Below are 15,049 nucleotides of genomic sequence, written 5' to 3'. Positions count from 1 at the left end.
TCAGTCCCCTAACACTTAGAACTACTTAAACCTAACTAACCTAGTTAGTGGGAGTACTGAACCGGGGTGCAGTAAACCTTGTGATCCCAGCTGAGGGCCCCCTGATTGGGAAGTAGCGGCTCCAAGTTCGGAACGTCGACACTGATCGGGTGTACGGTGTACTGACTTCAAGCGCCTCTATACCGCATCCTATGATGAATAACTGAGGATGACACGGCGGGTATTCGTGGCCTGATTACAGGATTACTCTCTTCCGTAAGCTAAGACCGTATGCACATGCAGGTAACATAGGCACCCTTTCAGAATCGGGTGGTTCTTTCGAAGGTAAAATCTTGCATTATTCCCATGCATAATTCAACATTCAGTTCACTCTTCATTTACGCCGAAGATATAGTCTACTGATATCTGATCTTTTTGAAACTCCCCGTGTGTTCATTAGTCTACATACAAATCGTAAATGGACACCATTTCTCAGAAATTCAAGACTTATTTATCGGAAAGGAAAAGCAAAGGAGCACCACGATAGAGGACAGAAGAAGCCGCTTGCAAAAAATTGATGAAGCAAACTAACCAACTATGGCCAACAAGAAGCTATTGTCCCAGATCACGTAAGAGACAGATTGACCGTTCTTACGGCGGAACGGGCAACGGAAAAAATAGTTTTCCTGTCGGTCAACAGATGTCGCAGGCGACGCTACAATGCTAACTGACCTGTCCATGTCACAGAATTGGCAACGCTGTATCTTCGGTGACGTGAATTAGGCTGATTTGTGTTCGGCTAGAGCGCTGCGCGCGAAATGCATTCGTCACACAGCTGACTGTAGCTCATGATCGGCTGTGGTTTTTCCCGAGTTTTCAATTGAAGAATGTAGATTAGCTCCTGTAATTCTTCAAACCAAGTTTATTTCTACTGTAGTGATACTTCTCACAATCATATGCGAAATGAAATAAATGAAAAGTAACATACAAACGTTTCTAGCGAGTTGCTACTTAAATGTAGACTGTATTTCAGTCGCATAGGTCTTACACTCGCCTTCCATGCCGTCTATTTCCTCTTTGTTATACAGCTCTTCTAATACAGATTATGGTGGTAAAAAAGATCTCCACGTGCAGGTTAACACTAGAAAGCTTTCAAAATCTTCTCAACGTCTTTGAAATATAATCAGTTAATTTACTGACAAATATTGCAACGAGCAGTGGGTTTCGCGTCCTGACATTACCGACATAATTATTTATTTTGCATAGAGTATGTATAGGGATTAGGCGAGTTATAACGACAATATATTTTTCACATTGAGACTGTACATAAGTTTAAGAAACAGATTTTGCTTCCTTTCTAAGTATTTCTGTAAGCGTTCTTAAGTATAACCACCTTTTGCATTTGATTACTGTTAGTTGTAAACGAATATAATTTCATGTACGCACTTAACAACGATATCTTTGAAAAAAAGAAATATTCTGAAACATCAAATATCGTGAGTAAAAAAAAATTCTGTGATGGTAAACATCTTAACTTTGCGGTCAGCACATCTACTATTGTCTCAAGCAGTACTGTTTTGCTCAGATTTAACACATTAGTTCTCTCTAGTTAAACGTGGTAGAGTGATCAAGGATTCTTGTGCAGGAAGGGCTGCCACGTTATATCAGAATATAAGATCGACAAAATTTACGTAGGATCGAATGCTTAGGGCTCTTTATTAATTCTTACACGTAACTTATTTGTTGATTTACCTGAATTTAAAATCCACTTCCGTAACATTTCTTTATCTTTGACGGGAAATCTGAACATTTTTAGTTCAGCATTTGTCCGTCTACTCCTTCCACAGTTGATATACTCGCAGGCACTCGGCATGACGACTCGATCCACTACCACCGGTATGTCAGAAACAGCTGTACTTCACAGACGCCAAATGGTGGAAATCTGCACGCGTTCGGACAATGTTGCCACATATTTCACAGAACGGAGTGCCATCTAGTGGTTGGTGCCACAAGTAAGGGTGTGACGCTGTCGCTGCCTGGTGGCCGTTCCCTGGCAAGGGTTGCCTGCTAGACCAAGCGATCGGGCAATCTGTTTCTTACGTGATCTGGGCTGTTGTTACAGATGACGTTCGAAACGTGTCGGTTGTGCAGTAGCGTGGCTATGCACCCCCTCTGTGGTGGTAAACCTGTACAGGTAAGCAGGACAGTGCGTGTGTGACAGCAGATGCAGCACGAACTGCAGCGACGTAATCGAAGAGCTGCTGGAAATGCAGGAATGTCAACGCGAAGTTCATGGACGTCAGTAGCGCGCGGATGCAACGATGCGGCGCTCGCAACTGACGGCGAAGCTTAGCTTGCTATCAATAGCGGCGGCTGAGGCTGCGTGCGCGTCCAGGAAGTAGGCAGTACGAGTGAGGGGGGGGGGGGGGGGCGGCAGCTACTGTGGCACCGACTCCATCCCGGCCGGAGAGTTCACGGGCCACTGCGGACATTGTGCGCGCCGCGCCGCCCCCGCGCTTCCCAACGCCGCTATCTGCACCACAGAAATATACCAGCCGGGAAACACGACCCAGCCATACGTTCCCGCCTCCTCTCTCTCCCCACGCTACACACACACACACACACACACACACACACACACACACACACACAGTTACACAGGATGAGAAGGATGTAAAGGAGGGAAGAGGGGAGATTGGGGTAAGAAAGAAACAGGAGAGGGGTAGAAGGAGTGATAGGGTAAGCTTTGTGGGAATTAACTGGATAAGGGAAGGGAGAGACAGAAGAAGAGAGAGAAGGATCGACAGAGCAGAAAGGTGGTAGAAAGATGGGTGGAATGAGAGAGGGGGATAGAATGAGAGAGATGGTAGGACTGAGAGAGAGGGAAGGAGTGAGAGAGGTGGAAGAAGAGAGAGAGAGTGAAGCCGTGGGGGTGGGAGTATAGAAAAGCGAGGAGCCTGTGAGAGAAGTGGAAGGGGGAAGTAGTGACAGAGGGGGAAGTATTCATAAAGCAGTGTGGGAGAGGGAAGCAGTAGGAGAGAGGAAATCAGTGTTAGTGAGCAAGAAAGAGAGGAAGGAAAAAATGATGACAAATGTTTGAGAAGGAGTGAGTAAGAGTGACAGTAAGAGGGACATAGTGAGAGATGAATGTGTGAGAGAATAAGGGGAAAGGAATGTGAGGGAGGAAAGGGGTCTAAGTGAATGAGAGAGAGCTGGAGAGGTGATGGAGAGGTGAAAGGTGGAAGTTTAATATGAGAGGTTGATAGAGATATTGAGAAAAAAGTTGGAGATTGGGAAATGTCAGTGAGGGGATGAGTTGCGGTAGGAAAAAGTGACTGTGGGAGGATGGCGGCAGAAGGCTGGGGTAAAAGAAGGAAGGAAATAATCGAGGGAGGAATAGAAGAAGCAGGACAGAGTAATGGAGGTTTGGGTAAAGGGGGGGAATAGTGATGGATGGAATGATACAAGTTGAGTGAGGGTATAAAGTTGAGTGATAGAGAGAGGGCAATAACAATGAAGGTACGAAATGAATTATGAAGTTTAGGAGGAATTGCCTAAAGGAAGAGTCGAGAGAAGGAGAAATGGAGTGTTGCAGATAGTGATGGAGAATGAGGTTGCGGGGAGGGTGGGCGAATAGGAAGGAGCAAGAAAGTGTGTGATGGAATTGAGGGAATTGGTGGGCAGAGAAGGAATGGAGCAAGGGCTCGATAAGAACAAAGGCAATGAGGACTGAGACGTGTAAAATAAGTCAGGAGAGACAGAAGAGAGAAGGAAGGGGACGGTGCGTGGCAGGGAGTATCCGTCTTTGAAATGACGACATTGTCATTGTGATCTAGCGATCAAAATACTGTTATAAATTGCAAAAAAATCTGCCTTTATCTCGCAGTACTTTTATTAAAATATACTTGGCTTCAGTGTCTTATGCCCTATCGTCAGATATAAAATTTTTGAGCGAAAAGCACATCAGTGTGAACGGTAGTGTCACAAGCAGCAGACTCCAAAGTAACTGATCCTAACTGAACTCCAGTTGTTCCAGTGGGCTGAAAGCCAGAACGTGAGCAACCACAGTGAGGTCCCTTGAGATGAAATTTCGTATAGCAAAAACTTACAGCGTTTACTGATAATGTGAGCATCATGATCAAAAAAAACAGATCTTTCAAAGTGATACAAAGAGCAGCAGCTGCATCCCGTTAATATTTCGAGCAAATGCAGCAGTCCTTGTTGATTTCTGAATAAAAAAAATTAAATGTTAATAAGGGAAGCCTAACTAGTTTTTATTCATCTACCTCAAACAACTACTGTTTAACGGGGACCACAATAATAAATTAGCTGAATTTATACAAACAATATGCACCAGGTCGACAGTTGACACACACACACGCGCACGCGCGCGCGCGCGAGCGCGCGCGCACACACACACACACACACACACACACACACACACACACACTGACGCCGCATACAACCATTAAGAGGCCAATTCAGCCACGCGCAGCGGTTAACCCGGCTTACCTTGGGTGCCCCTATCTCCCGGGTCGATATGCCCATCTTCTCGTGGTGTCTGAGCTGCACCGGGTAGATGATCTGGTAGTAGTGTGCACCGATGTTGCGTACCAGCTCTTGGTTCTGCCGGAATTCGCGCAGCAGTCTCTCCACCTCACCTGCAACACAGACTATTCACCTCAGTTTCTCCTGGTTCCCACCAGTGCATCTCATATGCGCCGCGGAAAACAAAAGAGCGAAAGCAAACCGATAAACTCTATCATTCTTTTCCGAATACTTGCAGTTTTCAAAATCTCTTTGCACAGATTAAAAAAATCCAAGATTAAGACAAGCAATTGAACAGGCATATTTTAGAAATGTTTTCCTAGAATCACGAGTCTATATTTGGTGTCGATGGACCAACAGGACTTTTACTTTTAACGATCCTTTCACGTCCTTAGGGCCTCTAGTTTGAACAATTCTATCTCAGCAGTTGTCTAAACCATACACAGAATAGCAGCTTCTTTGCATACTGACCCTGACAGGGCGGTCGCTACCGTCCAATTACCCGCGTCAGCCTCAGTCATATGGCGTTATTCGGATGTAGTAAGGCGGGGCTTGTGGTCAACAAGCCGTTGTCAGTTTGGTTCAAATGGCTCTGAGCACTATGGGACCTAACATCTGAGGTCATCAGTCCCCTAGAATTTAGAACTACTTAAACCTAACTAACCCAAGGACATCACACACATCTATGCCGAGGCAGGATTCGAACCTGCGACCGTAGCGAAATGCCGCTATTGATGAGGATACCTTATGTCGCAGACGTTGGACTGTTCTCGACAATAAAAGTTCAAATAAAATAATTTGTCTGGGTCAGTCACTTTTTATTTTCTCCCACGACTAGTTTCGAGAGTTTATACTCGCATTTTCAGGTGGAAAATAGCGATAACTTGTGTAATGTGTACCAGCTGGGTGAAGTTAGTTGTTTGTTTTGGTTTCATTTTGCTACAACAAGTATAACAGGCACTTGTTATCGTCATATGGCACTAAGATTATCCATTTGAAATGGTGACGGAGTTCCTTACAATATGTTCCTGTGTACAGAACCCTGCAGTTCGTCATAAATGAAAATTTTTGGCTTGATTTTTCACACAGAAAGACGAACAAACAATATAAACGCATCAAAGATTGTACCGATGTAAAGATATGGTACACTTAGTTTATCTATTTTATTTCATGTTACTGTCATATATCTTGCAATATAATACTTTTACAAAATGTTGTGAAGAAAGAAATAATATTATAATTGCTATATGTATCTCTGATCTATATTTCATGTTACTGTCATATATTTTGCAATATAATACTTTTACAAGATGTTGTGAAGAAAGAAATAATATTATAATTGCTATATGTATCTCTGATCTACATTATAAACCAGCTATGAGTGGTCTCTGAGGCAAAGTACCATATCTTTACATCGCTACAATCTTTGGTGCGTTTATGTTATAGGCTCGTGTTTATTCGTGAAAAATCAAGTAAAAAATGTTCAATTATGACGAACTACAGGGTGCTGTACACTCGAGCAGATTGTAATTAACTCCATCACCATTTCAAATGTATAATCTTAGTGGCAATGGCGATAACAAGTGCTGTTTTGTACCAAAATGAAAACAAAATAAAGAACTAACTGCATCCAGCTGGTACGTACTCGTGTGTAACAATATATCGCTGTTTTCCACCTGAAGATGAGAGTACAAACTGTCGAAACGTGTCGTGGGAGAATACAAAAACGTGAGTGACACAGATAAATTGTTTTATTTGAACTTTTATTTTAATGGTACTACATTCGTAGCGTGTGGATAAAATGCGAATTTGGATGTGATGGGAGGTGTGCCAGCATAGTCCGTGTGATTGTGATGACCACCGTGGCTGGATAGCTAACTGGTCAGAGGGTCTGCGTAGTAAGCAGGGAACTGAGGTTCGAATCCCTGTCCGGCACAAATTTTCTATTTTTCCCTTTGGTTTACATCAATATCCATTTGCCACCAGTGACTCTAATTCCTTTGCGTTTAGATTATCGCCATGTTTTGGATCGTCAGTGTAAACTGCGCTTGACACACTGGATAATGAACAAGTGACAGAGTTCTTTGCAGCCGCCACCAGCAGCGACAAAAAACGGCAATTACAACAGACGCCAAGGTAAGCTTTAAGTTGTGATTCGTGGATATTTTAAAATACCAAATATACTTACACGTAACGCAGTACAGAGGCGCGGTTCCACAGGGTACAGCCGTTACAGTTACGTGGAAGAGAACGACCGCATTGCATCGCCCTGTTCGCACAAAATCTCAACCATTAAACCCTATTAGTAGTAACGACAGATTTAGTCTATTCGAAAAAGCTAATCGCAGCTTTTTCGTGTAGTGTGACATCGAATCCCAGATAACATGACACGCACTGACACTGACGGCCGATTTGCGACTGTGTATCGCACTCCATCCGTTATTTATCACTTACACGCTCTACTGGTGATTGCTGCCAATGCTGTCATGCAGATGCAATTAAATTCACAGCGCTAGAAACAGATAATTAATTTAATGCATGATTCTAACAATTCCATAACGGACGTTGACACTTTGGTCTACGTGTCTTAAACTCAAAAAGAAAAAAGAGAAGACTATTACGGTTAGCGTCCCGTTGACGTTAGGTTGTTAGGAGCACAAGGTCGAACTGAAGAAAAATGTGGATGGAAATCGGCCGTCCTCTTTTCAAAGCAATCTTCCCATATCCACCAGAATCCATTTACGGAAACTACGAAAAACCTGAGTATGAATAGGAGGACGGGAGTTTCATCCCCACTCCAATTTAACATGAGAAACGAGCAATGTAGCACAGAGGTTAAAATGCACTGGATTCAAATCAACCGACGACTGCAGTGCAGTTTCTTTTTACTCGGGGGAGTACATGTCCGTGCTTCTTTCTAGTGAAATGGTATGTTGTACTCTGTTGGTTTCTGCAGCGTAAGCTGCAGTTACATCTTTTGTACCTTAGGTAATTCTAGTCCCGAGTTTTAGTTCCATTCACGCTTATTAAGAGATCATATAGTTTCCTGATAAGAGACTATCATTTAAGAGAGATACGATTATGTAGAAAAAGGCTGAAAACCAAACATTGCTTTCGTTGGAGCTACAGTTGCTATAACTGACAAAATGAAAAACAGTGAATAAATGAAAATCAATCAGTAGTATTCGGCTAATATCTTTTGAATAGCGTTTTCTGTGGTGTCACCGCCAGACACCACACTTGCTAGGTGGTAGCCTTTAAATCGGCCGCGGTCCATTAGTATACGTCGGACCCGCGTGTTGCCACTGTCAGTGATAGCAGACCGAGCGCCACCACACGGCAGGTCTAGAGACTTACTAGCACTCGGCCCCAGTTGTACAGCCGACGTTCATAGCAATGGTTCACTGACAAATACGCTCTCATTTGCCGAGACGATAGTTAGCATAGCCTTCAGCTACATTTGCTACGACCTAGCAAGGCGCCGTATTCAATTGATAATTAATATTATGAAGCATGTACCGTAAAAAGAGCGATGTTCTACAAATGTGGTTTAAAGTTAAGTATTACAGCAACTGCGTCCATTTTCTAAGTTCTCATTTCCTTTTAACTGTTCCAGACCTCACGCCAATCTGCGTGAGCTTAACGCGTGCCTTTCGGCTTCCTCTCGTTGTGACTTGGCTGTCGTGCTAAGTCACAACATTTTCACTGTACCAGTGACACATCTTCTTTATCAAGGCTACTGTTCTCCATCAGTGCGGTGCCAACACCCCAGAAACCCGTCCGGTAATAGCCGCTTCTTTTATTCCCCCTAAAACGGTGAAAGGTACATAACTGAAGCATCTTTCGCTGAGTGATAGAAAACAGGGAATATGAGGCGAATCTACTTTTGATAAGCTGTATGCTAAAAATATGTTGCATATTATAGTGTGTCATTACACGTCATAATGTTACTCAGTAACATGAAACTTTTTTCTAAAATACAGAATACTAAAAGGAATTTGACCCCGTATTCATATTTTTGTATCACTTAGAAAGGGATCGTTTTTTCTCTTATACAAACGTTGAATACGACTGTTTTCGATAAGTAGGTTCCTTCCGTACTGACATAAGTACTGCTAGTCATTGCAATGTATTCGAAATGATGACTAAGTTTGGTGGCGCCAGACTAGAAGTACTGATTTTACAGCTTTGCAGAATATTACAGAAAGCAACTAGTCGCTGTGTTTGTACAGTTTATGAAGACTATACCATGTGTTTTTATTCGTACAGTTCTTTCGTGTTTTACTGAAGTGCAGGTGTACTGATCAGAAACGTGTGTTTACAACATTAATGGTTGCTTAAATTGATATAAAGTTTTAAAAGGAAAAGATATAACTGACACTTGTAAGCTATAGTAGCGTCGGCGTAAGATGATGTCTAACGGCCGGCAGCGCTGTTGCTAGCTTTCAACTGCGAAGTTCAGACAGCTGCAGGCGAAAACAAAAGTCGTCTGTAGATCTTCAATAACCCTGGGGTGTTGCCATAGAGACGTTTACAGAATCGCATCACGTGATTTGTTGACGTGCGAAGAGAGTCGATTGAAACTGTCAGGAATCTTCTTTCGCCGACTCTAAAATAGGACAGTTATTCATCAAAAAAATGTTCAAATGTGTATGAAATCTTATGGGACTTAACTGCTGAGGTCATCAGTCCCTAAGCTTACACACTAAAGGACAAACACACACACCCATGCCCGAGGGAGGACTCGAACCTCCGCCGGGACCAGCCGCACAGTCCGTGACTGCAGCGCCTGAGACCGCTCGGCTAAACCCGCGCGGCCAGTTTTTTATCCTTTGGAACTTAAACTTCTAATTCAGTTGTTTGAAGAGTCTCTATTCAGCGATGGAAGATTAATATTATGCTGTCAGATGTTTATTTAGGGTCCCAGTAATGAATTTTGCGCCGATCAACTAGTTTTTCAAGAGGATTTTCAGTCAGGTCGATCAAAAGCTGCGGTCTACCCACGCGGAATTATACGGACGGCTGTTTTATTCAGATCATCAGCATTTTGGACCAATGAGATCTGTTTCATTGGGATAGCCTTGAGAAATCTTCCCAGACTCTGACAAATTTGTCAATTTCTTTTGTATATGATCTCATACTAAAGTAAGGCCACAATGCTGTTTATACAGTTATTTCAGCACACACAGTTTTCAAAGATGACGTCTTAATGATGAAGCTGTGACATGGAAATGTACACTGGCGTAGTAAAAGCCCTATTCTCAAGAAAACGGATTTTATTATTACGTTTTCTAAAAATACTGTTCTTACTGTGCATCTGCATTCTTAAAAGACTAACACGGGGCATTTCCAGTTGCAGGTTGCCTATATGATGGCTTCCAAGGAAAACAAAAAATTGACTTTCAGTATTTCACATAGTTATTGACAGAATTAAAATTTTCAAAAATGGTTCAAATGGCTCTGAGCACGATGGGACTTAACATCTGAGGTCATCAGTCCCCTAGAACTTAGAACTACTTAAACCTAACTATCCTAAGGACATCACGCACATCCATGCCCGAGGCAGGATTCGAACCTGCGAACGTAGCGGTCGCGCCGTTCCAGACTGAAGCGCCTAGAACCGCTCGGCCACTGCGGCCGGCTAAAATTTTCAAATGCTGTCATTATTTCCTCATTTTGTCGTGTACGGTATACTTCAACCAGGCACGCTAACAGTTTACAAACACAGCCGTTTCGGAAATGATACTACCCTTGGCTTGAAAGCCAATGATCATGCCCTTTTGGACGTCAGACAAATCGCTCCGTTTCCGCATTAAGACAACGACTGCACTATATTCCCCGTCCCGCGGCCACGCTTTAGATAATCTTCGCTACTAGTGATGCACTTGCCGTCTGTGAATAGTTATTACACGTTGACATAGAATACAGGTGGTACTCACAGCAATGCGACTGGACCGTGTGCAGTAGCCAGTGTGGAAAATGGAAGTGTTTTTTGATAACATGACGGGTGACCATAGGAATCGATTCCAACCCCCTCTTGTTTTCATCGTGCATAAAACATCTTGAAATGAGTTTAAAAGGACTATTCAAAAACTGTAATATTTGTTGATGTCACGAGCATAGTGTGTGGTAATGGGCGAGTTGTGGCGACCTGAAAATATTCTAACAAGGGAACCTCCCCATCGCACCCCCCTCAGATTTAGTTATAAGTTGGCACAGTAGATAGGCCTTGAAAAACTGAACACAGATCAATCGAGAAAACAGGAAGAAGTTGTGTGGAACTATGAAAAAAATATGCGCAACATAGGTAACAACAAGGACACTCTTAGCTCGGGAGCGCCGTGGTCCCGTGGTCAGCATGAGCAGCTGCAGAACAAGAGGTCCGTGGTTCAAGTCTTCCCTCGAGTGAAAATTTTAATTTCTTTATTTTCGCAAAGTTATGATCTGTCCATTCGTTCATTGACGTTTCTGTTCACTGTAATAAGTTTAGTGTGTGTGTTTTGCGACCACACCGCAAAACCGTGCGATTAGTAGACGAAAGGACGTGCCTCTCCAATAGGAACCGAAAACATTTGATCGCAAGGCCATAGGTCAACCGATTCCTCCACAGGAAAACACGTCTGATATATTCTATACGACACTGGTGACGGCATGTGCGTCACATGACAGGAATATGTTGTCGACCCACCTAACTTGCACACTTGGCGAATGGGTAAAAAGATTCTTCTACCTTGCCCGATTTAGGTTTTCTTGTGGATGTGATAATCACTCCCAAGAAAGTGATGAAAACATAAGAGTTTGTCACACAAACTGCAACAAATGAATGCAACAGTTTCACAGTCGTACAGTTTTCCCTGTGCTCTGTCAAAACATATGTTTTTAACGATTTCAAATTTTTCCGTGTGTAGACCTTCAAATCCTGCATATGTCCAAGCAAATCTGAACATGTCCTGGAATTTTGGAGAGCGAAATTGATGTGTGAGTGCCTGAACTTTGATAATTGTCTGAAAACAAAAGTTTAAACTTTTCACTCGAGGGTAGAGTTGAACCGAGGACCTCTCGTTCCACAGGTGCTCACGCTAACCACGAGACCACGGTGCTGCTCAGGTCACATCATCCTTGTTGTTGCCTATCATCTACTCAGTTTCCATATTTTGCTTATTTTTCTCATAGTTCCACACAACTTCTTCCTGTTTTCTCGATTGATCTGTGTTCAGTTTTTCAGGGCCTATCCACTGTGCCCACTTATAACTAAATCTGAGGGGGGTGCGATGGGGAGGTTCCCTTGTGAGTTCGGAGTTGGCTTGGCCGCGCGGGCCGCTCGGAAGGCCGACCACATGGCTGAGAATTCCTTGGTGACGCTGTGTCGATGAAAGAGACTTGTATGCTGAGAGTGCCAAAGATGGCGGACTTTTTTAAGCCTTAATGGCAGACATTTCACAGTTCGTATAGAAATTAATAGTAGCCAGATGAACCATGATACCTCAAAAAGGAACATGTACATTACTATTATTTGCACGACGATTCTGATGGTGTTATCAGATTTTCAATATCTATATTAGTTTAAAGTTTAGTATCTGACTGTACATTATACAAGTAAGACCCAGCAACGAATTTCCAAAATATAATCGGTTCATCCGATTTCGTCGATCGACATGTCTTTAGAAAGCTATTAGTGTAAACCTAAGTTGATATGAATTACAGGCATGTAACTTGAATAGTACATGAGTTACTGGAGGTCAAAGTGGTCAATTACTATTAATAGCATCAGGCCATAAGTACTCCACAGTTACACGAAAAAATGGTAGCAGCATGCTTATAAATATATTTATTCAGCTATGTCTTTGTTTATATCCGATATATACTTTTCATGAAGAAATTAGTCATTCATTTACTGTGTTTTAGAAAGCACAGAGACATTAGGCTACTGGCTTACTTTTGTTCTGTTCCTTTGACATGTGTTTATTTAATTTGTTTATTTATTTAATAATGTGTGTTGGAACGTGTTCATGGTATAGTAGTAGGAATATTTATTTAATTTCAAGTTTTTAAATGTAAATCCAATATCTCGAATGTGTTTCGTTATGTTTGTGGATGTGTATTGGCTTGAAGACATGACGGGAGCGCTCTAGCCAACCACAGCACTCTTGAGTGGGGAGACTGGATGGAAGTGGGAGAACAGTCGCACAGAGCAGGGGGCAGTTCTGGACAGTGCGGCGCGAGGGACAGTACGGGACAGGACACAAAGAGTCCTGGACAGTACGGCACTATGGATGCACGGTCGCAGAAAAGACTGGGAGAATGAAGCAGTTTGCGAGTGGTCGCAAGTGATATAAATATTTCGTAGTGCCGACTAGTGCACTTGTGAGATTTCCGTGGCTTGTGCAGTGAAGACGTACAGGGTGATTCAAAAAGAATACCACAACTTTAAAAATGTGTATTTAATGAAAGAAACATACTATAACCTTCTGTTATACATCATTACAAAGAGTATTTAAAAAGTTTTTTTTTCACTCAAAAACAAGTTCAGAGATGTTCAATATAGCCCCCTCCAGACACTCGAGCAATATCAACCCGATACTCCAACTCGTTCCACACTCTCTGTAGTATATCAGGCGTAACAGTTTGGATAGCTGCTGTTATTTCTCGTTTCAAATCATCAATGGTGGCTGGGAGAGGTGGCCGAAACACCATATCCTTAACATACCCCCATAAGAAAAAATCGCAGGGGGTAAGATCAGGGCTTCTTGGAGGCCAGTGATGAAGTGCTCTGTCACGGGCTGCCTGGCGGCCGATCCATCGCCTCGGGTAGTTGACGTTCAGGTAGTTACGGACAGATAAGTGCCAATGTGGTGGCGCTCCATCCTGCTGAAATATGAATTGTTGTGCTTCTTGTTCGAGCTGAGGGAACAGCCAATTCTCTAACATCTCCAGATACTGTAGTCCAGTTACAGTAGCACCTTCGAAGAAAAAGGGACCAAAAACTTTATTGGCTGAAGTGGCACAGAAAACTGTTTATACCAACGTTTAATACACCACCTATCAGGAGGTTTAACACCATACTTCGTTCGAAATGCACGCTGAACAACTGTCGTCGATTCAATTCTGCCGTACTCAATAACACAAAAAGCTTTCTGTTGAGCGGTCGCCATCTTAGCATCAACTGACGCTGACGCCTAGTCAGCAGCGCCTCAAGCGAACAAATGTACAACTAAGTGAAACTTTATAGCTCCCTTAATTCGCCGACAGATAGTGCTTAGCTCTGCCTTTTGTCGTTGCAGAGTTTTAAATTCCTAAAGTTGTGGTATTCTTTTTGAATCACCCTGTAGTATGCGTTTAGAAGTGAATATCTCGCGAGCTATGTTGTTGTTCATAACTAATTACGTGAAGTAGGAATCTACTGTTTCCTTGTTATTCAACTTATATTTTATGAAATTGCTGGACTATCGACACCAATAAGTGTAATAATGATAATAATGAGCGTATGGCATTGGTGGCCGGGAGACCCCTCGCGGGGCGGTTCGGCCGCCGCTCCACAAGTTCTTTGACACCACTGCGAGTGAATGAGGATGAAATGATGATGAAAGACGCACAACACCCAGTCATATCGAGGCAGACAAAATCCCTGCCCCCGCCGGGAATCGAACCCATGACCGCGTGAGCGGGAAGCGAGAACGCTACCACAAGACCAAGAGCCGCTTTGCAGAAATATACCGCATTCTCAAAAGTACTTCTACTATCCTACTCGTGATTTAAAGTCGTTAAGATAGTACCTGCAGATTTTATTTAATTACAATCTTTCAATTATAAATGACTACGTTGCAGTAAAAATTCGCAATTGTCGAGTGATAGGAACCTTCGACCATTCGACTCATGTGTATATTCATATTGTATACGGTAGACTGAGCAGTATTTGGCTTGTGATGCGGCAACTACGTATCCCAGCCCCAAGACAACGAAACCAACCAAAACTTTTAATATTTCAACTCTGAGTCTGAGGGTACGTAGTTGAGGGCCACTCATCAAATCATTTACGAGGGTCAGTCCAAAAGAAATGAACACTATTTTTTTTTCATCCATCTTTTATTCTACATGTTTGAAAGTTTTACAGTGTGTAGATACATCCTTTACGAACAATATTTTCATTTCTACACATAATTTCCATCCCTCTCAACTGCCTTACGCCATTTGGAACCAGCGGCTGTATACCCGCACGGTAAAATTCTGGACCAACCTGTAGGAGCCACTGTTTGTAGCGTGCACAAAGGAGTCATCATCTTCAAATCTTGTTCCACGAAGAGAGTCTTTCAGTTTCCCAAAGAGATGATAGTCACATCTCCACCATTCTCGTACTGTTCCAAAAGTTCGTTGCATACCGTTTTTCTTGTTTCTTTGTGAGCCACTGTCAACATCCTGGGAACCCACCAGGCACAAACCTTTTTTAACGCCAACACTTTCAGTATTCTGCAAACACTTCCTTCCCCTATCACAACGTAATGTGACAATTCGTTCACTGTGATGC

The 15,049-nt window shown here is 42.8% G+C and overlaps 1 protein-coding gene across 1 annotated transcript in view; it reads right to left on the bottom strand.

Annotated features, from left to right (window-relative positions):
• Positions 1-15,049, bottom strand: part of LOC124607241 (disintegrin and metalloproteinase domain-containing protein 22) — a 1,086,760-nt gene that overhangs the window by 829,514 nt on the left and 242,197 nt on the right. Inside the window, exon 2 of the mRNA XM_047139515.1 lies at positions 4,492-4,640. Within this exon, the coding sequence (XP_046995471.1) occupies positions 4,492-4,527 (36 nt within the window). The 5' untranslated portion in view covers positions 4,528-4,640. The remainder of the gene's footprint in view (positions 1-4,491; positions 4,641-15,049) is intronic.

This window comes from Schistocerca americana, chromosome 3 (assembly GCF_021461395.2).
Source record: "Schistocerca americana isolate TAMUIC-IGC-003095 chromosome 3, iqSchAmer2.1, whole genome shotgun sequence".
NCBI lineage: Eukaryota > Metazoa > Arthropoda > Insecta > Orthoptera > Acrididae > Schistocerca > Schistocerca americana.
The sequence above is the reverse complement of the archived record's forward strand: the minus strand, read 5'-3'. Positions and strand labels throughout refer to the sequence as shown.